This window comes from Neofelis nebulosa, chromosome 2 (assembly GCF_028018385.1).
Source record: "Neofelis nebulosa isolate mNeoNeb1 chromosome 2, mNeoNeb1.pri, whole genome shotgun sequence".
NCBI classification, from domain to species: domain Eukaryota; kingdom Metazoa; phylum Chordata; class Mammalia; order Carnivora; family Felidae; genus Neofelis; species Neofelis nebulosa.
The window spans coordinates 149,044,140-149,067,805 of record NC_080783.1 but is presented as its reverse complement, the minus strand read 5'-3'; the positions used below and the strand labels follow the sequence as shown (position 1 = coordinate 149,067,805).

Genomic DNA, 23,666 nt, shown 5'->3' with positions numbered 1-23,666 from the left:
TCAAAATGATGAAATACCTAAACGTGAGACACAAAACCATTAAAATCCTAGAGAAGAACATAGGCAGCACCCTCTTTGACCTGAGCCAGAGCAACTTCTTACTAGACATGTCACAAAGGCAAGGGAAACAAAAGCAAAAATGAACAACTGGGAACAACTGGCACTGCAAAGGAAACAATCAACAAAATTAAAAGACAGCCTAGAGAATGGGAGAAGATATTTGCAAATGACATATCAGATAAAGGGTTACTATCCAAAATCTATAAAGAACTTATCAAGCTCAACATCCAAAAAACAAATAATCCACTGAAGAAATGGGCAGAAGACATGAGGAGACACCTTTTCAAAGAAGAGATCCATATGGCTAACAGACACGTGAAAAGATGCTCAACATCACTCATCATCAGGGAAATACAAATCAAAACCATGATGAGATATCACCTCATACCTGTCAGAACAGCTAAAATTAACAACACAAGAAACAAAAGGTGTTGGTGAGGATACGAACAGGAAACGCTCTTTGACTGTTGGTGGGAATGCAAACTGATGCAGCCACTTTGGAGAACAGTATGGAGGTTCCTTGAAAAGTTAAAAATAGAGCTACCCTATGATTCAGCAATTGCACTATTATGTATTTAGCCAAAGGATACAAAAATACAGATTTGAAGAAGTACATGTACCCCAATGTTATAGCAGCATTATCAACAATAGTCAAACAATGGAGAGAGCTCAAATGTCCATCAACTGACAAATGGATAAAGGAGATGTGGTATATATATATATATATATATATATACACACACACACACACACACACACATATGTATATGTATACACACACACACACACACATACAATGGGATATTACTCATCAATCAAAAAGAATGAAATCTTGCCATTTACAACAATGTGGATGGAGCTAGAATGTATTATGCTAAGCAAGGTAAGTCAGAGGAACACAAATGCCATATGATTCACTCATGTGGAATTTAAGAAACAAACAGATGAACATGTAAGTGGGGGGAAGAGAGAGAGTGGGAAACAAACTATGAGACTCAAAGATAGAGAAAAAACTGAAGGTTGATGGAGGGAGGTGGGTAGTGGGGAATGAGCTAGATGGGTAATGGGTATTAGTGAGGGCACTTGTTATGAGCACTGGGTATTGTATGAAAGTGATGAATCACTGAATTCTACTCCTGAAACCAATACTGCACTATATGTTAACTAACTAGAATTTAAATAAAAAATTGAAAACAAAAAGGGTATAATGAAAAGCAAGGTATAAACATTAATTGAAGGCCTACTATGTACCAGGCACTTGTACACATAAGTACTTTCATATATGTTATTTCATTTAACCTCCACAACATTCCTTCCAGATGGGTATTACTGTCTGCATTTTACAGTATAGAGAATTCAGATTGAGAGAGGTTGAACCAAAAAAAAAAAAAAACTCTTTCCTCCAAGGAGTTTACATACATATTGGGAGGCAGGGGAGGTATACTATGTATCTTAATAATAACAAATGCAATACAAGTAGTATTGCAATACAAGTGGTATGTAATAAGTGACTGAAATGAGTACAAAAGAAAGATTACTTCTATTTTATGTTTATGTATTTATTTTAAGAGAGAGCATGCACACACGAGCAGGAGGGGCCAGAGAGAAAAGGCAGGAGAGGATCCCAAGTATGCTGTGTGCTGTCAGCACAGGGGCTCAACCTCACAAACCATGAGATTATGACCTGAGCCAAAATCAAGATTCAAGCACTTAATCGACTGAGGCACCCAAGTGTCCTGAAAGAAAGATTACTCCTACTGCAGATAGTTTGAGAAGATTTATGGGTGAGACAACATCTAAGCTTGACTGGCAGGGAAAGGACATTGTCAAGAGATGGAGATTGTTCAAGAACATTCCATTGAACTTATAGTTTCACTTCTGACATTCCTTACTCAAGTCGTTTTTGGGTAGGCTCAGAGACTCTTTATTCCCCAGTTAAACTGGAAGACTATATATAAAGTTTTACAAAAGAATCCAATGAAAACACAGAATTGGCAAAAATTTACAAGAAGCTTTGTATTCATAATATAATATATAATGTTTAATAATAATGGCTAATATTTAGTGAGTGCTCATTAGGTGCCAGGACTCTTGTATGAAGTGATTTCCAAAGAACCACACCCTGTTATTAAGGATCAAGTGCCTGTCAGTGACCAAGGCAGCAGTCAGGCTTAGACTCATCTGACTCCAAAGCCAGCTCACAATGTTATGTGTACAATTATTTTAAGCTAAGGGACATGGGCAGATTTGTGTTCAGTCCAAAAGAGAAATCTCAATTAAAGCACAGTAAATTGTCAAGTTATATAAGACTTAAAGCATCCACTGCTTCTTGAAAACTGAGATACACAAGTAGCCATCACAGAAGGTAACCAAAAACCCATTTTCCTCTTGACCCATAGTTGTCCCTGACTACTGTGATTATGTCACTCTCATCTACAGGAAGAAGGTAAACCCTAATTCATTGCCACTCCCATTCCAGTTCCTTCATTTGTTTTGTTTTGTTTTTTAAACAAACGTTTTTCACCTGCTTTTTCCTGGAGCTTCTTATTTCACTTCCTCATCCTTCCATAGAGTGCTTTTCTATAAAAAGATCCCAGGATTTGACAATCTCTTGATGATGAGGATGACGATGATGACTAACCACCATAATGAGAATGACAACTACACAATATAAGGAATTACTCAATTCGGTGAGTACTTAAGACTTAAGCTGTTTTAGAAAGTATGATAAATGTGTTCAGCATAATCTCCATTGCTACTTAACAACTTAAATCTTTAGGATGAGGAAGTAAGATAAGGAAGTTCATCAATATGTTTTAGTAATTCATCATGTTATATTTATGCAAATATTTTGGGCTAGATTCAAATTCCTGAGTTAAGGACATACATAAATACTCTCCTTGCATTTCCACAAGGTTTATTGTAACATGCAAAAATGGTGCTCAGTCTGTATGCTATTCTATTCCTAGCTTTACATCTCTTGCCTGGAATGAAAAGCTCAATGGTACATTTAAATAAGAATGGATATGATGGTGTTGTCATTGCCATTAACCCTAGTGTACCAGAAGATGAAAAACTCGTTCAAAACATAAAGGTAAGAGAGAAAATTTTATTATCCACTTATTTTAATTTCAGTTAAGTATTTTCCATCCATGTTGCCAAGACACATACACATGCTCGCACAGAGTTGTAACTTTCCAAAATTGCTTTGACAGTAGTCATCATTTATGTAGTATGTATCTAAACTGTCAAGATTAATATTTGCTTAGTTTAAGTATGATTTAGCACATATTAATAGTATTAGTCATTCCCCTAATAAATTATTAAAAGGCCAAGCCACAATATTTTTTCAACTTGTTTAACAGAAAGTCTTTAGAGCTAGTGGAGAATTCTTTCCAAGTTTTACCTTTATAAAGTTACTTTTTTGTTTAAATAGTTAACCTACACTGAAGCGCTAGATTGTCATTACACATTTTTTCAGTTTTCGTACTTGTTCAACTCTAAAACATTTTAAAAGTTTGATGTATTTGATTTTGAAGAAAATATTGCATATTCTTTGAAGTTGATTTACTTCTTAATTTTATTGGGGTTAGTCAGTATAATAAAACACTTTATATATATATAGCATTTTAATATATACTATCCCTTTTGATCTCCTCAATATCCCTATGAGGTAAATTATTACCCTTGTTGCATAAGGGTAACACAAAATAAATCTAGCAAAGTGGTTTTTTTCAATTAACAAGGATAAAATCTACTAAGCTTTAAACTTTCAACCCGATTGTAAGCACCTCTCTTTGATTAAATAAGCAACTTGCCAACAGGCTCCAAGTCTTTTATCACCTTTATATCTCACCCAGAACTCTTATTCCCCTCTCCAATCCATAACAGTGAATGTAGGTCTGGATAGGTAGAAAACAGCATTGATTTTTGAGCATATGGAAATGAGGAGTTTACAGAAAAAGAGACGGAGTAAAATTCAACGTATTTTTCAATTAATCTTTGCCAAAATATTTGGAGAAAGGGAGCTTAGATTTGCTTCTTCTTGTTTGTATATATACTTTCATGCTTATTTCACTGTGAAATTGTTACAATATATTTTTAATTTCTTCAGGAAATGGTAACCGAAGCTTCTACTTACCTATTTCATGCCACCAAACGAAGAGTTTATTTCAGGAATGTAAGCATTTTAATTCCAATGACCTGGAAGTCAAAATCTGAGTACTTAATGCCAAAACAAGAATCATATGACCAGGTAGAGTATTTTATCTAGCTCTTACATTGCTTTTTTCTTCTTGTGCTTCCTAAAAATTAATACTCAAATTTTTTTTAGTAATTCCTAATCACTACTTTAGTAATTAAATTAGAAATATTACTTATCTTAATTGAGATAGAATAAATCTTTGTTTCTATCACTCTTGTGATGTTTTGGTTTGTTCCTCTGCTTTTTAGGCAGATGTCATAGTTGCTAATCCTTACCTAAAATATGGAGATGATCCCTACACACTTCAATATGGACAATGTGGGGAAAAAGGAAAATATATACATTTTACTCCAAACTTCTTGTTGACTAATAATTTGCCGATCTATGGGTCCCGAGGTAGGGATAGCTATTTTATTCTTCTACTTGTATTTCCGTTGGAAACAAATATAACACTATGATTAATATTTTTAAAGAATTAAAAAGAGAGAAATAAGTACTGATTAATACCTTTGTCTGGAAATATAGTAGTTATGTTTAACATAATTACACTTCTTTGTGTGTCTGTCAATAATAAATTTAGTCATTCATTGATACTAACCCATTTCAACATTTTTGACCTAATGAAATGTGTCAATCTCTAAAGTTCTTTGACTCAATGATGCTATGGATATGGGGTAGGGAGATGTAAATTACATGGACACTGTATTAAAATATTGTAAATATAAATTTATGAATGGCAATATTCTTTTATAGGCAGAGTGTTTGTCCACGAGTGGGCCCATCTCCGATGGGGAATATTTGATGAGTATAACGTGGATCAGCCATTCTATATTTCTAGAAGGAACACTATTGAAGCAACAAGGTATCATTGTATTGAACAAACTTGTTTTCAACACTTTTCACTTATGACTTCTAAATTTTCTATACTTGGCAAACAAAGGCTATCTTGGTGATTGAATGTTCATTTAGTTAATTGCAATATCCAACCTCGCCCAATATGTATATGTCCAAATATTTCTGGGGATTCTACCTAGGAATCAAGATCAATCAGAAATTGGGACTCATTTCAGTATTCATGGGAATTGTACTAAAATATGTTACTGCCAGAGGAGAAAGGAAAAAGTTGTAGCCTAAACCTTGAGATATCTGAGAACTGGAATTCAAGTTCCTACCCAATCTTTTATTTTTCCCAATCTTTTATTCCATTTGATTCATAACTCTTTAAGGTGAATCTGTTTCATGGAACTCAGTTAACCTACTAGAGCTTCATGTTATATATATTTTATTTTTCATTTAATCTTAAGCTGAAAAAAGTACTTTTCATAAGGATAAGTGAGTAAATGACTTTTGAAACGTAAATATATTATTATTATTATTATTATTATTATTATATTCTTTAAATATAAATATAATTCTGGGTAGATTTAGACAGGTCCTATTAAAAAATAGATGAGATATTTAAATACAGAGTATTTAAAGAGTATTAAAGAACAATAGAGGGGTGCATGGGTAGCTCTGTCGGTTAAGCATCCAACTTTGGCTCAGGTCATGATTTCACAGTTTGTGAGTTCAAGCCCTGCATCAGGCTCTGTGCTGACAGCTCAGAGCCTGCAGCCTGCTTCAGCTGTGTCTTCTCCTCTCTCTGCCCCTCCCATACTCATGCTCTGTCTCTGTCTCTTAATAATAATAAATAAAGAATAAAAAAAATTTTTAAATAAAGAACAATAGAAATCAGTGTAACTGGAAATAAGTCCTTGGGATAAAAAAAAAAAAAAACATATGAGAGAAAAGAGGTGTGAGAGAAACATGCCTCTCCCCATATCTTTCATGTTGTTTGCTTTATCCCCACTAAGCTGCCTGGATTCTCATGCAGACAGGGTTCTCATGCCATGCAACTCCTCCCTGAACCACCTCCCTTATCTAAACAATGTTTGTTCATTCTTCCAGACTCAGTTTAAACGTTTTTTTCCCCAAGGGCCTTTTGCCTCTCCCAACATTTGGGATCATATGTGAGAGTATCCTCAAGCAGTACACATGGGTTTCTCTCACACTGAGTAGCAGTGGTCTGTGTAATTTTATTTTCCACACTAGACTTTAATATCCTTGAGGATTTTTTAATCCCCTAGCCTTGGGCCTGGCACAAAGTAAAAGGTAAACAAACAACAATTTTTTGATAAGTCAATGAAAAATGATTAAGTTTTCTTATCAGTCATAAAAAAAGATATGAACTCCAACTATGTGCCAGGTACTTTTGAGGCAGTGTAAGTTTAATTTTCAGGCTTACTCTAGAGCTAACCATCTTGGAATATATGACTCACCATCATCTTTAATTCTTATAATACCAAAAAATATATCAAAGTAGATTAATATCATGACACATAATATTAATGCAGAATAAAAGTAAATACTACAGATAAACAGGCATTCTTTAGAATCTTTTACCCATACCCCATCTCCCACTCCTTGCCAAGGACTTCACAATTATCTTACTTATCATAAAGACTAAATGGTTTGTTTGAATGCACAAGCATTTCCATGTAGGGTTTATTTTTATTTCTTCTTTCAATCTAGCTCAATGGTTTTCAAAATGTAAATTTCAAGATGCTATAAACACAAAACCACATGTGGTTTTGTACGTATGGTACACACGCATATATGTATATATGTATACATCTATATAGCAATATTTGTGTGTGTGTTTCATACATAGAAATTTAAGAGGGTTTTCAGCATAATGTTGACTCCCTCATTCCCACTATGAAGCAACTCCTCTATATCTCTTAACTCATTTAATCTTTACAACATCCCTATAGCTTAGGAATTATCTTTAGCTCAAGGTCACACAGATAATAGACTTATTGGTCACATTAGTGAGCAATGAATGTTAATAAATATGAAATGTAATCATCGTTCTTGTTGACAACAATTGTAAATAGAGGTAGAACACTGTGCCTACTCTGTCAAAATGAAATGTTTGTCCGTGATCTATAGCAATTATCATTAAGGAAAGATTTTAGGATGTTAGTCTTTTTTCGTGATTTCTGGTCTTTATATGTAAATGTAATTTAATTCTTTCATTATAGATGTTCAACTCATATTACTGGCATTAATGTGGTTTTCAAGGAATGTCAGGGAGGCAGCTGTATAACAAGGCCATGCAGGCGTGACTCATTGACAGGGCTGTATGAAGCAAAGTGTACATTCATCCCAGAAAAATCCCAGACTGCAAAGGACTCCATAATGTTTATGCAAAGTCTCAGTTCTGTAAGTACCTTCTTTTTCTAGTGTCACAAAGGAACACTTCAGGAAAAAGCATTTATGGAAGCTGGATTTAGAACTATGAAATTATGTATACTAACAGAAATGAGGGAGATCATGCAGACAATTAATTAATGGCCATTTTCTCCAGCCTGTGTCAAGGTGTGTCTGGAAATGAGTTCACCTTTTTTTATTAACCAGTTTCTCTTCTTCACAAGAGAACTGTACCCTTTTCATTGATGTCACACAATTTCTTACAACATCCCTTCTTTCATTTGACTTCCATGGATTTGTGTAGTTCTAGAACTATAACCTTACTCTTAATTCTCTCTTCTAAGTGCTGGTCATACTACTTTCCTAAAGTAATTCATTCTATAGCTTTGGAAATGTACTGACATTCTAGATTTTCTATTACCTTCACACTAAAGTACATCAAGCTATTGCAAAGTGATATTGTGCAAATGTACATGGCTCTACATAAAAAATTAAGGGAAATTTTCACAATTACCAGTCTGGCCAATTATAAAATATTAACAAAATAATTCAAGTTTTAAAGCTAATGTTTGACCTGAAATATCTGGTTTCAATGTATAAAACGTGGCAGATAAGAACAGGTGCCTTGGAGTCAGAAAGACTTGATATCAAAATGCAGTCGACCATTTTCAAACTGGGTCATTGTAAGCAAATTGCTGAATCTTAGATTTAGTTTTCTCCTCTCATAAATGGGAATTATAACACTTCATGATGCCATTGTTGTTAGGTTTATAAGAGGCAGTATAAATAAAGCATGATCATGGTGCTCAGCACAAGGTGAGTACAAAATAAATTTTTAAAGTTTTATTGTTTTAACGTATATTTGGATAATAGTCAATTGTCTCTTACCCTAGATATGTCCAGTCTCAATTAATGTAAACATATACATATTATAGTTACCTAATGAAGGTTTCTAAACATGTAAAAAAGATTTTTAAATATGAAAGTTATCAAAAAACAAATCAAAATAAAGCATACCAGCTCTAGAAAGTAAGACTAACTTATTTAAAAGAAGTAAATTTCAATATACTAAATCACTAGCAACAAATACTTCCATGGGTAGAGGTTGGAAAGACCTATTATTTCCAATAAAATTTAAAATTGTTTTAGAGCCTATGGCATTAATGATGAAGAACTTGAGTAAAAATAAAGATCTGATATTTTCTTCTAAAACTCTTAAATGAACTCAATTAGATATTGAAGTAGAAGTTGTTTTCCAGTCTAATAAAGCTCCCTCCTGGAAATAGTTGGAACACAAGCCAAGAAAGTTCATTTTAACCTGCTCTGAATCTGGATCTGCAAAGGCTAGCCAAAGAATTCAACATCCAAATAGACACCAGATCAGGTGACACACGAGGATAATTGGAATATGTACTGTCTGTACCAAGCTATAAATCTCAAAAGCATCTGTCAAGGAGATAACTCATGCTGCCTACCTGAGACATAAATAATAATGAAAAATATCATGTAGCTGAAATATGGAAGGCATTTAATTATATAAGCCATGTCTCAGAGATAAATGCTGAACATCTTGTCCAGAATAACACTAATTTCTAATTATCATAACATAGATTAAATGAATTGCATAGCATCTGTATTCAAGGCATAAACTCAGACCCAAAAGAGATATGATTTGAAATACCGAATGCTCAATTCCATGATTTCCTTCCCTGAAACTTCGAATCCCACATCATGCCCAACACTGTGTTAGGAGCTGGAAATACAGAAATAATTAAAGATAACTGTTCCTAAGTGACTCAATTTAATGAGAAAGGTAGAGATATAAGAATACATACAGAGAGAAAGATTTATGAGCCAAGTTCTGTGAGAGCACAGCAAACATCAAATGGAGGTCAGAAAATGGTTCCTAAAGAGATGAAAAAAATTTGTATTTGAAAAAGAATGAGTATGAATTTGCCAAAGCAGGAACAGGAAGGGCTATTTTAGGGGGAACAAAAGTTTATAAAAGCAAAGAGTGGGAAAAAGTTCAGAGATACCATGCATGATTACACAGTTGAGCACTGCCCAAATTATCTGCATCATGGTCACTAAAAAGTTTAACACTTATTGGACAAATTTTCAAGTAAAAAGCTGTTAAAACAAAATAAAACAAAACCAAAAACTTGAAAACAGGTCCTTTTCTAATTTGCACAAAATCTCCTGTCCCTTTTCCCACTTGGGTTAGCAGAGACCCTTGTGAAAATTTCTAGCATACTCTAAGAACAGGAAAAAATTCAGTGTGGTATAAGCAAAGCATGGTAAGCAAGGACCAGGAAGCCAGATTGAAAGAAGGAACTGGGACCTACAAAGCTAAGGTGTTTGGATTTTATCTAACTAGTTTCAGACTGGTGATATGATCAGCTTAATTCTTTCAGGAAGATAACCATACTAATAGTGCAGGGGAAAATAGAGTGAGATGATTGAGGAGGTAGAGAGACCGGTCAGAAGGCCATGGCGGTAGGCAGATAAAAGAACATGAAGTCTGCAAATAAAGGCAGTGGCAGTGGCAGTGGCAGGGGAAAGAGGGCCCAGATTTGACAGGCATTTCATTTCAGCAAGACTTGATTCTCAGTCACCACTTTGACTGACACGGTGTTTTTCTCCCATACAATAAACCCCTTCTGGGAAATGTAAATCGTTCTATAGTAAATGTAAGTCCTCCATATGAGAAGGAAAACAAAATCTTAAAACTTAAATAAAAAGTATTCAAATTTAATAATTTAATTCTAAACTTGAGCTTACATCTGGAGACTATATCGGGAGGGCATTTTTAAATTTATAAAAACATTTAGGGGCGCCTGGGTGGCTCAGTCGGTTGAGCGACCTACTTCAGCTCAGGCCATGATCTCACGATTTCTGAGTTTGAGCCCCGCGTGGGCTCTGTGCTGACAGCTCACAGCCTGAAGCCTGCTTCGGATTCTTTGTCTCCCTCTCTCTCAGCCCCTCCCCCACTTATGCTCTGTCTCTCTCTGTCTCAGAAAAATAAAAATAAATTTATAAAAATATTTCTAATAAGCTGAGGCTTATTGCAAGATGAATTCCTTCCTGAATGCTGCACTAGCTTATGGGAGAATTTTTCCAAGTTACAAAGTTTTCAAAACTTGGAGGATTTTCACAGATTCAATAGTAAGGAAACATCATTTGGCAGAATTACTGGATACAACTCCCCACTTGCAACTGCAAGAAAAGCAATCACATTTCCTCATTTTCTCCCTATATTTTCATTACTTTGTCAGGAGTATTATTTTATGTCAGAGTTCACTGGAGCCAGTAACAATCCAGTTTGTTAAAATATCTGTTCTCAAGTTTTTTGGTCAACTATAAAGATACAGAAAACACTTGGGCAATTAAAGAAGGTCATTTTCTTTATCCCACTTTTAAAGGGCAGCTAAAAATCACTGCAAATCCAGTCCCTTTTCCATTAAACTAATTCAAGCTTGAGTCACCCAGGAGTTCAGAAGGGAAAATAAGAAGTTAGCTTAAGCAGTGGGAGTCACCACACTCCCCCCACTTCTACAATCTCCCTACACCTAAAAGGATCACCAAAAAACTTTCCAGTGATGGTTTCACCTTGCTTCCTCTCTACTGAGGTATGCAAAATGGATGCCAGATTGTTAGATTACAGCATAATTTTTAATTGTCAGGAGGTGAAATCTGTGGAGGATGTATATGGAAACCAGCTGCATATTTGGAATGGAAAGTAGTGATTACCAATTATTGTAATAGTGTCTTCTCATCGATTTTTTTCCAGGTAACTGAATTTTGTACAGCAGAAACACACAATATGGAAGCTCCAAACCTACAAAACAAAATGTGCAATCGCAGAAGCACATGGGATGTAATTAAGGATTCTGATGATTTTCAGAACGCACCACCCATGACAGGAACAGATTCACCACCTCGTCCTACATTTTCATTGCTGAAGTCTAAACAGCGAGTAGTCTGTTTGGTACTTGATAAATCTGGAAGTATGGACTCAGTAAGACATTTATTTGTTATCTCTCTTAAATTAAGTATTTGAGCTACTAGAAACACAATTTAATCTTAGGTTTAGTTCTACTAAACTAAAATATATATTTATTACTCTAAGTTTAGTACAGTGATTCTATATGAACAAGTACTAGAAGATAATACACTAAAATGAAAATAATTGTTATGTGAAGATAATTGGAGTATGGATTATGTTTATTCTTTAACTTTTAGGCCTAACAAACTAGAAACAATGTAAATGAACAAAAAAATTTATACATACTGCCACCATTGAACATATGTCATTCCAGTCATTTTTCTGTTAGTGTATTTGTTTTTCCTCAAAAATGTTATTATATTTTATATAGTATAATATGATTTTTTTACTTACTATACCTTGAACACTCTATGGAAAAAATGATTTAATGATATAATTTTTAATGGTTGTATCATATGCATATACCACAACTTAGTCAAATAACCTCCTGTTATTGGACATTTTAGAGTTTTCAACTTATTAGTGTTAAAAATTATGTTGCAGTGAACATCTTTGTATGCATTTTTAAATTATTTTCTTAGCAGGAATTATTGCATATAAATAAAACTGTTAAATAAAAAGGCATAGATTTTAAAGGCTTTTCTAAGCATAACATAACTGATTTTTAAATTTTTTCTTCAACATTATTTCTTCTTAATAAAATAAAGGAGTTAAATTCTAAAATACAGTAATCAATTACTATCATGATCTCTGGCCCATGAACAACTTTGTCTTTCACCAATCTGTTAAGACTTGAGACTCAGAGGTTATGCAGACATCTTTTTCTTACAGGAAGACCGTCTCTTTCGAATGAATCAAGCAGTAGAACTATACTTGATTCAAATTATAGAAAAGGGATCCTTGGTTGGGATGGTCACATTTGAAAGTTTTGCTACAATCCAAAATTATCTAACAAATATAACCGATGAGAATGCTTATGAAAAGATCACGGCAAACCTGCCTCAAGCAGCTAATGGTGGAACTTCAATTTGCAGTGGTCTCTCAGCAGGATTCCAGGTAAAATAAAAATGCTTTTCCAAATACCATTTGCCATTTACCATTGCTTTTCTTTTTGTCCCACTATCTTTTAAAAAGGGTCATGAGCTCACAGGGCCCTTATCTAAATAATTTATAATATCTAAATAACATACCACCTGTGGTTTACAGCTGGAGCCTCTCTGAACGTGATCATTCCACCAGCACACTCTTGAGGTACTGGGTTGCAATGGGAGTGGTTAAATAAGGGGGGAAATCCAGTGCACACATAATCACCGTGATTTCCTTAAGGAGCTCCCCATTTCTTTAACACTGCCACAGCCTGAACTTCTATGAGTGGACAATAATGCTGTGCCGGAGACTGTGCAGGGAAGAGGGAATTTAGCAATATTTCTATGTTATGGATAAAGAAAACCTTAGTTCATCGAGTTAAGTTGACAATTGAAAATCACAAAGGTAGAGGTAGTTCCTCAAGCAGTATAGTACCAAACCCAAGATACACAGGTGGAAGTTTAAAGAAATGAAAATTGTGAAATAAAATATTGGGAGAAATTTTTGAGCACTTTATTAAACTGCCTTTATGGTATGCATTTGAATTTCTTCCAACCTAAGATAGCCTCTATCTAAGCCTATTTATTGTCATTTTTTTAAGTTTATTTTTATTTATTTTGAGAAAGAGAGAGAGAAAGCAAGCAGGGGAGGGGCAGACAGAGAGGGAGACAGAATCCCAGTCAGGCTCCACACCATCAGCACAGAGTCCTATGCGGGACTCAAACTCACAAATGCGATATCATGACTGAACAGAAGTCAAGAGTCGGTCGCTAACTGACTGAACCACCCAGGTACCCCTAATATCATTTTTTAAGTCACAAAAACTTCGCTTCACTGATCCTCCCATTGGTTCACCTGAAAGTGGAGATTATTACTCTTTTCCAGGCCACTAACTAATACCATCTCTTAGCTCTCTCATAGAGTCTATTTTTTATAAAGCATATCAGTTTAAGGATAAACACAAGCTCTGAATTTAGACAAACCTAGGATTCTGGCTCTATTATTTATTACCTAAATGACCTTGGGTAAGTTATCCACTCAGAAAATCTCAGTTTACTCAAATAAGGAAATGTGGAAAACAATAATACCTAACTCATTTAATTGTGAGAATTATGTAAAATAAGTAAGTGCTCAAGAAAGGATTCCTATTACTATAATAGACATAATTCTTATCTATGTCTATTCAGTTCAAAAATATGACAGTAATATATCTTGGGACTGTGTCGTAATGTTTGCACATATTGGTTGGTATGTTTTTCTTAATATATTTTGATATACATCTTATGATTTTTTGACCACAGAGTCTATTGCTGAAAAGATTATGTCAAATCACATTCAAAGTTATGAATACCTCTTAATTACTTTTATAATTAAACATAGCAATATATAAGCATTTTTTTAGATAATCATGATCATAATCATAATCACAATAGCTAAAATTTATTCAGCATATACTATCTTATTGCCTATGTTAAATACTTTACATGTATGATCTTATTTATCCTTACCATTATGTTTCCAGTCAAGTATTATTACTACACCTATTTTGTACGTAAGGAAACTGAGGTTCAGAGTAATTAAACATTGTTCTTAAGATCACATAGTCAGTAACTGGCAAATCTCGGATTCAAAACCTGTTTTTACCCCCAAATCCAAAAAGCTAATCACTACACTGAGCTATGGGGGGAGGGGAGTGGAGAACTAAACTCTAGCTATTCTATTTAGCAAATGGCAGAACGAGAATTTACTCCCAATTTGTCTGACTAAAGAGTTGAACTCTTACTAGAAGTCAGGAAAAGACAAAAACAAACAAACAAACAAAACTTGTAATGCTTGATAAATTTATAAACTTCCTACTTTATGTTGTTGGGTTTTTTTCCCCAGGAAATCCTGAGATCCTTCAATAATCAACTAAAATACATAAAAAGGCGTATCATTTAACTTTGCATACCTGCCTTTAGTCATGACTTTGCAAGTGCTGTCTAGTGTGCTGCCAAAATTGCCTGGGTCATTTGCCTCTACCCCAAGCATCTCCTGGAAAACAATAATAACAACTAACATTCACTTAGTACTTACTATTTTCTAGGCATTGTTCTAAGTGTTTTATTCTCCTTTCTTGGGTAGCTTGAATGTATATTGAAAGGATTAGAAGAACAGTTAACACTCTGTCTTTGAAAACCTAAAAGACCATTTTACACATTACACTTATTTCCATGCCAACTCAGCCTGGAACAACAATGCAAAAAAGTTTCCTTTTGCCTACTCTGATGCATAGGCCTAAAGACTTCTCCAAGACTAAATAACAGGCTTATTCTTATTTTAAATTGATTTAGATATGACATTCTATAACTAACAATCTGATTTTTCACTACCAGGCAATTATCCAGAGTAACCAGAGTACTTCTGGTTCTGAGATCGTATTACTAACAGATGGGGAAGATAATCAAATAAGCTTATGCTTTGAGGAGGTAAAGCAAAGTGGTGCGATCATCCACACTATTGCTCTGGGACCTGCTGCTGCCAAAGAACTGGAGACCCTGTCAAATATGACAGGTAAACCTTTGGAATGTGGCTTGAATAGAAAATACATTTTTAGTCTCTCCCATTCCAAGAGTTCTTTCCCCTTTAAACCACAAAACTGCTGAAAATTTTCCTATCCTAAAAATTAATCTTTGTCCCTTCCTTGTCCTTCTCTTTCAAATTAATCTTTCCTCTCTCCCCTCCCCCGCCACCTCTCTGCATTCCTACCTATACCAGTTTCTTCTAATATTAAGTCAACATTTACTGTCTTCATTCACTTCTCACCACTTTCTACCAATACCACCAAATCGAAATTTCTTTCTCCATGGTTATTAATGACTTCTTCGACTGTGATTCCAAAATTCTTGCTCATATTTGTCATGTTCAACCCTACGGTCCAGGTTCAGATAGCCCTAATTCATAGAAGAAGAAATGGAATCCTACAGAGTACAAACAATTTGCCCAAGGCTATAGATAAAGTACTGATTACCAATTTTTACCCTCAGCAATCCATCCTTTTCCATTCCTTATACCTAAGTAATTTCTCTTTTTGTTACTTCCTGTATTATTTTCTCACTTAATTTTTACTTAATTCTAAATTGTCATTCTCTAAATTACTTTAGTATACCTTAGTCACAACTAAAAAATAAGCAGCCAGTTCAAAAAATTGTCTTAAGTTTCATCTTTATAACATTATTGAGTGATTAGATCAGCTTTGTTACTGTGGCAGGCCCTTATATCTAATGAGTGATATAAAAACAATAATATTTGGCCAGTTCTTTAAGTTTTCTTCAAATTTTATTGATAACAGCACAAGAACAAGGATGATTTTCCCAATTAAAATTAATATTATAAAAGTAAATACAATTCCATTTTAGGAGGACATCGCTTTTATGCCAATAAAGACATAAATGGCCTCACTGATGCTTTCAGTAGAATTTCATCTAGAAGTGGCAGCATCACTCAGCAGGCTATTCAGGTTGGTATCTGAGAAAAATTACTTGCCTTTTCACATTTGTAATAAATCTCCATTATCCTAAATAGTCATCTCCTTGTGTAATAAATAATTTTTGCCTGAAAATATTTCAGGGGTAGAGAAAAACAGTCTTACTGTTTTTCCTTTTTTTGTGACACTTATAGCCATCTTTTCTTTTGATTCTTCTATTATTTATAACTACAAATGCTTTTATTTGCAACATTCTTCAAAGTAATTATTTTACTGAAATCTTATACATAAATTTAGAATTACTCTGAACTGACAAAACTTTGAAATTTTATTAACTAATTTTATTAACAAATTTGTTCTCTGTGTTCTTTGTTTTATTTACATAACAGTTGGAAAGTAAAAGCTTCACTATTACAGGAAAGACATGGATAAATGGTACAGTACCTGTGGATAGTACAATTGGAAATGACACTTTCTTTGTTGTCACGTGGACAATACAAAAGCCAGAAATTCTTCTCCAAGATCCAAAAGGAACAAGATATGAAACCTCAGATTTCAAAGAAGATAAACTAAATATTCGGTCTGCCCGTCTTCGAATACCAGGAATTGCAGAGGTAAGAATATTCTTTTTTCGGGGCGCCTGGGTGGCGCAGTCGGTTAAGTGTCCGACTTCAGCCAGGTCACGATCTCGCGGTCTGTGAGTTCGAGCGCCGCGTCAGGCTCTGGGCTGATGGCTCGGAGCCTGGAGCCTGTTTCCAATTCTGTGTGTCTCCCTCTCTCTCTGCCCCTTCCCCGTTCATGCTCTGTCTCTCTCTGTCCCAAAAATAAATAAAAAACGTTGAAAAAAATTAAAAAAAAAAAAAAAAAAGAATATTCTTTTTTCTCCATGATTTATCAATCAATTTTGAGGGGAAAAAATGAAGATAACATGTACTACATTGTCAATATTAAAGCAGTGACAGATAGCTGTCATAAAAAAAAGAAGCCAAGTAGAATGGTAAGAGATTCATATCTGTACTATTTACTTGCTTATAAAACTGAATATCAAAAACCATTACTATTGCCCTGCTTAAATTTCTAAATAATTTTGTATTCCAAACAAGAATAGGAAAATACCACAGAAGCTCTCAAATAGATATGTTGGATTTTCAGACAGGTACTTGGACTTACCACCTTCTAAATAAACAAGCCAAATCTCAAGTGCTAACGGTGACAATGACTGCTCGAGCAAGAAGTCCTACTACACTCCCAGTAATTGCAACTGCTCACATGAGCCAAAGCACAACACATTACCCTAGCCCAGTGATTGTTTATGCACAAGTCAGTCAAGGGTTTTTGCCTGTTCTGGGAATCAACGTAACAGCCATTATAGAAAGTGAAGATGGACATCAAGCAATACTGGAGCTCTGGGACAATGGTGCAGGTAATAAGAATCTGCATCAACTTCCACTGAACCTAAAATCCTACTACAGTCAGGTAACTTAGAAATAATGTGAATGGGGGCGCCTGGGTGGCGCAGTCGGTTAAGCGTCCGACTTCAGCTCAGGTCACGATCTCACGGTCGGAGAGTTCCAGCCCCGCATCAGGCTCTGGGCTGATGGCTCGGAGCCTGGAGCCTGCTTCCCATTCTGTGTCTCCCTCTCTCTCTCTCTGCCCCTCCCCCGTTCATGCTCTGTCTCTCTCTGTCTCAAAAATAAATAAACGTTAAAAAAAAGAAAGAAAGAATGCGAATGAATCAATTTTAAGTAAATCAAATTTGATTTTAATGTTTTTAGTACTTTCTACCCAGTTATCTTGACCAGGCATAGATATGAGCACATTTATTTTCTTTACATCTTATGAACAGTTTTACTTTCCCCATGGAACTTGAGTACAATTTTTCTCCATTTTCATTAGTGTCAATGTTTTGCATATGTTTCTTCCAGTTTACATTTTCCTTATTTTAAGATTCCTATATGATATAATAATAGCTAATGTTAATTGAATACTTACTATGAATTACTTTTCCAAGGTTAAAGGTTAGCAAGTAGCCAAGCCAGTCTTTGAACCCAAGCAGACGGATTCCAGGGTTCATGTACTTCTACTCATTTCCAAAATTATTGCTAACATTAGTGCTCGTGAACAGTTAGGACTGTCACTGTTACTCTGTTGAATGGCTAATTATTACATTTTATTACATTGTATTATCTAGGTGCTGATACTGTGAAGAATGATGGCATCTACTCAAGATATTTCACAGATTTCCATGGAAATGGTAGATACAGTTTAAAAGTACATGCCCAGGCAAAAAAAAACACAGCTAGACTAAGTTTAAGACAAAAACAGAACAAAGCTTTATATATGCCAGGCTACCTTGAAAATGGTAAGTGTCATTAAGATCGAAATGTGTCATTTGTTTAGATAAGTTACATACGGCAAGCACTGAAATTATTATGTACTATGGAAAACAGAAGTATACAGTTATATATACAATCATCTGTGTATTTCAAAACCATATTCATGTTAATAGACCTAACACAAGACTATGCTTCCAATATGTTTTGTTTACATCCCCCTCAGTTCATTTCATTCACATTGAAAAAAAATGACTGAGCACCTCCCTAGGTGAAAACCACTGTGCTAGAGGCTTGAGCTACAAAGCTTTATAAGACATGATCCTTGTTCTCAAAGAGTTTACAGTTAAGTAATAAATACAGATATGTTAAGAGATAGTTCTAATATTGTCTAATGTCTCCTCAACTTTTAAATGACACCAATAAAACAAGCTTTTTTCACTAAAAGCTGTTACTTCTCAATGTCTGCTATCAATCAATATTAACCCTCTACAGCTGCAAGATGAGATTACAAGATAAAGAAACAGCATTATGAAAAGTCACAAAATTACTTTTTTTGGCAGGTAAAATTGTACTGAACCCACCCAGGCCTGATGTCAATGATGACATGGCAGAAGCTGAAGTAGAAGACTTCAGCAGACTAAGCTCTGGAGGGTCATTTATTGTATCAGGAGCTCCTCCTGCTGGTAGTCATACTCATGTGTTCCCACCCGGTAAAATCACAGATCTTGAGGCTAAGTTTAAAGGAGATCAAATTCAACTTTCATGGACTGCCCCTGGCAATGTCCTTGATAAAGGAAAAGGTAAGTTTCAAATTATGTTTTAAAATATGAAAAAGAAATCCCTTTGGCTTTCATCTGCTAAGAATTTTCTAATGTCCTATTTATAAATAACATGTATAGAGTGTTTATTATGAGCCATTACTCACCTACTTTCAGATGGAAAAATTGAAGCTCCAAGAGACAATGAACTGGCCCAAACTATTTCTATGTTTAATAACTTGGAAATCTAACCCACTCTTTTCAATTCTGTTGGGTCAAACAGCCTCTCACAATATGAATTGTCTTAGAAATGACTTTGAGAAGACTGCTCACACCTTTCTGTTGCATTTTCTTCTCCCTAACAAAGAAAAGATTTTCTAAGTGTTTATGTACTTGTATAATTTTATTCATTGATCTTTTGTTGAATTTTCAAACACAGTACTAAGTCCCTAAGACATAATCCCTACTCTCAACAGTTAGTTAAGTGCAGAAGACACTTTCTGCAAGTAATGGCAGTCCATTGGAAGGCCAGAAACTCCTGGTTGGGGGTTCAGATCACAAGGTATATCATAACTTCCTAGGGAAGACTATCCCTGACCTAACTTTTAAAGAATGAGAAAAGTTAGCCAAGTTAAGTGAAGGTGTCCCATGGAGAGAGAGGATCACATGCAGGGAAACTCACCAGTTAGAAGAGACTTGGCCATGGACTTTGAATAAAGTTGAAAGCTGAAATAGCTCATTCATTCAAAGTTCCTTCTAATAAATTGCCCTCATTTCTGAAAGGTAAGGAACTTTTATCTATACTTTAAACTGAATTTAATTAGTATTTATTGAATGCCTATCATATTCCAGTATTGTGCTAGACTAGTAGATTCTTATGAGATAAAGCCAATCTTGCTATTTTCCCTTTAAGGTTGGAAAATCATCAATATCAATATGAGATAAAGCCTCTCAAAAGAAAAGATGCTTTTTAGTCTTTAATTTCCTATACAGCATTTTTCAAAGCTGTATTTCTTTTTATCATATTACATAAGGAAAAAATCATTCTAAAAAAACAAAGGAAACATAGAATGTGCAAAAAGAGCTCTTTTGTACTTCAGTGTTGAAAACTCTTATCATGACAACTTCTGAAATATATTATTTTTTCCTGCTATGATCCTTAAAATTATGGCAGAATAAAATTTTTAAAAATACCTGCACTGAAAAAGCCACAAATAAAATTACCTGACCAAATGTTTAGTTCCAAATTGAATTCAGTCAAGACCAAGACTTCAGTTCAAGATTGGGTTCATAATGCTGATTATAGGAACTAAAAGAAGGAAGAATGCATTACATATGGACACTGGGAGAGAAAGAACTTCACTATGTTTAACCACAAATGCCTAAAATTAGGTGGACCTAATCTCTATCTTTCCTTGTGACAAATAAGAAGAGGTTGTAGTTGCTAGCAAATGTTAACCATCAAGCATTGCAAAAGAAGGTAGTAGCAGTATCTCATTCTTAAAGACTAAATGAATATCTACATAATCTCCAATGAAGTACTTAAATTCTCAGGGACCCAATTTCCATATCTGTCAAATATAAAAATTACTAGGTGACCTAGAAGTATTAAAACAAGTTGATGTAATTCTAATATTTTATAATTTTCTAATTCAATTATTTTGGGCATCAACTTAATAACTATATTGTTGGTCAACAAGAGGTCAAATACAAACCCAACACTGTGCCACATACTCTAGTTGATAAAAAAAAAGGAATGTAAAACCTACTCTTTGTCCTCAAGAATATAATCAAATTAAAAAGATAAATTGAACCTCCATAAAATAATATGGAAAATTCCATTCTGTGCAATAGGAGTCATCTGAGTGGATAAGATATGTGAACAAGTCTTCATGAAGACATTGGGCTTCCTGTTGGGCCTTGAAGAATGAGTACAATTTGCATAAGTAGGGAGAGGGAGGCACATTCAGGGAGTCAGACCAAATAATATGATCAAGTTCAAAAAAGCAAGAATTCATAATAAAATATCTGAATTAAAAATAAAGGTTAGATAGATAGATAAACAGACCCACCTAATTGGAATGCAGGGTATATGTGGAGAGTAGTAAAATGGATTGATCAGGCCTATTACCAAAAAACTAGAACGCTAAGACAGAGGGTCTGAATTTTTATTAAAACCACTAAATCGAAGTTATTCACCACACACTTAAAACGCCTTCAACATTTCATGATAAAATAGTTTTCACTTCAAACAAAGACATGTGATGTTCTTACTGTTCATGGCATTTTGGAATATGAGAATATATTTTTATATTGATAGCTCTGGTAGATCTCTAAAAGCATTTTGGAATAAAAAAATATGTCAGGATCTTCCTTTCTTTTCTTGACAAAGTAACAGTTATAATAACTAATATTTCAAACATTTAGGTCCCAGACACTTTGCTAAACACTTTTCATGCATTATCTTATATAATTCTTACCAGTCAAGTACTAGGCATTCAATAAATATTTAAATGAATTCAATGATTGAATTTCCATTTTATACATAAGAAAACTGAAGGTAAAAAGGTTAAATATATTTTTCTTTGTTACGCAACTAGAAAGTAGTAGAATTGGAGTACTAATCAAAGTCTGCCTAGCTCTTAAGCACATTTTAACTAGTACACATTCTAGCCTCTCTTCTTCCTTTTGCCCTTTATCCCTATCCCTGTCTCCCATACTACTGATGCCTACTCTCCCTTCTAGTCTTTCCTTTCAGCTTAATGAGAAATAACACACAGATGTGGAATACTGGATGTCTTTCCTATACTTGAGCGTTATTGTGTTCCTTGTTCTAAAAATAGATTTAGCTCCTTATATTTCTATTTCTTTAAAAAAAACCCTAGATTTCATTTTTTAGTACTATATGATTTTGAATTAATTTTTTGTGATTAGATAACAAGATAAAAACTGCTCACATATTTGCTTTTTTTTTTTTTTTTAATTCTCAAGTTAGTTAACATACAGTATAGTCTTGGCTTTAGGAGTAGAACCCAGTGATTCATCACTTACATATAACACTCAATGCTCATCCCAACAAGTGCCCTCCTTAATGCCCATCAACCATTTATCCCACCCACCCCCAGCCCCCATCAACCCTTAGTTATTCTCTGTATTCAAGAGTCTCTTATGGTTTGCCTTCCTCTATGTTTTTATCTTACTTTTCCTTCCCTTCCCCTATGATCATCTATTAAGTTTCTCAAATTCCACATATGAGTGAAATCATGTGATATGTCTTTGTCTTGACTGACTTATTTCGCTTAGCATAATGCACTCTAGTTCCATCCACATTATTGCAAATGGCAACATTTCATTCTTTTTTATCACCAAGTAATATTTCATTGTGTATATATACCTCACCTTCTTTATCCATTCATCAGTTGATGGACATTTGGGCTCTTTCCATAATTTGGCTATTGTTGATAGCACTACTCTAAACATTGGGGTGCCCCTTCGAATGGGCACTTTTGTATTAAGATGGAATGACCAGATAAAATCTACATCTGCAATTTCTATACCCAAATCCTAGTGTGTGTTTCTGATAGGCCCCTAAATGTAAGACAGTGTGGTGGTAATACGGCATCCTAGTGATTTTAATATACATGAAATTTCTATTTGTTTTCCAGCCAACAGCTATATTATAAGAATAAGTAAGCATTTCCAGGATCTCCAAGAAGATTTTGACAATGCTGCTTTAGTGAATACTTCTAGTCTGACACCTAAGGAGGCTGGCTCAATAGAAGTTTTTGAATTTAAACCAGAACCTTTTAAAATAGAAAATGGCACCAAAATCTATTTTGCAATTCAAGCCATCCATGAAGCTAATCTCACTTCAGAGGTTTCTAACATTGCACAAGCAATCAAGTTTATTCCTCCACAGGAATCCAGTGTCCCTGCCCTGGGTACCAAGACTTCTGCAACCAGTTTGGCAATTTTAGGATTAGCTGTGGTTTTATCTATATTTTAAACTACAAAATGTATTAGAAATAAAATTCAATGTTATACATACTCAGTTAACATTTATTTAGAACTTAATTTGCAATACTTGTTTATTACAAAACTCTGTGTAATAGAAATGTACAAAAGTTGTAAATTTCCTGTTTGAGTTCATTAATAGTGATTAGTTATTAAATGTAAATCAAAATGAATATACCATTTCCTATCTTTGAAAAATCCATTTATTAACTCAATATAAAAAGAAAATGCATATTTTACTTAAGGGTGTTTTAAGAAACATTTTCAAAGTGTGTTACAAATTAACTTGATGTAGTAACAAAATCAGAATTTACCTAAGCCCTTTGAAAAAAAATGCATTTATCCACAACAGGAATAATTTTATAGCAGAATTATTTAGGCTTTATTCTTGCTTATGAATACTTCATGTTTACATAAACTATAGGAAACATCATAATAAAGTTCTACTTATATCCTGAGACCATTGTTAGGTCCTAAGAATATC

At 34.3% G+C, this 23,666-nt stretch overlaps 1 protein-coding gene across 1 annotated transcript; it reads left to right on the top strand.

Moving 5' to 3' along the window:
* The first annotated feature begins 2,995 nt into the window (after positions 1-2,995).
* Positions 2,996-23,209, top strand: LOC131504434 (calcium-activated chloride channel regulator 1-like). The gene is made up of 14 exons (XM_058716711.1): positions 2,996-3,154; positions 4,175-4,315; positions 4,513-4,660; positions 5,018-5,126; positions 7,348-7,528; positions 11,307-11,534; positions 12,354-12,578; positions 14,984-15,161; positions 16,007-16,107; positions 16,464-16,688; positions 17,227-17,497; positions 18,266-18,436; positions 18,971-19,210; positions 22,834-23,209. The coding sequence occupies exons 1-14, from the start codon at positions 2,996-2,998 to the stop codon at positions 23,172-23,174; spliced, it is 2,718 nt and encodes a 905-aa protein (XP_058572694.1). The 3' UTR covers positions 23,175-23,209.
* Positions 23,210-23,666: the final 457 nt, after the last annotated feature.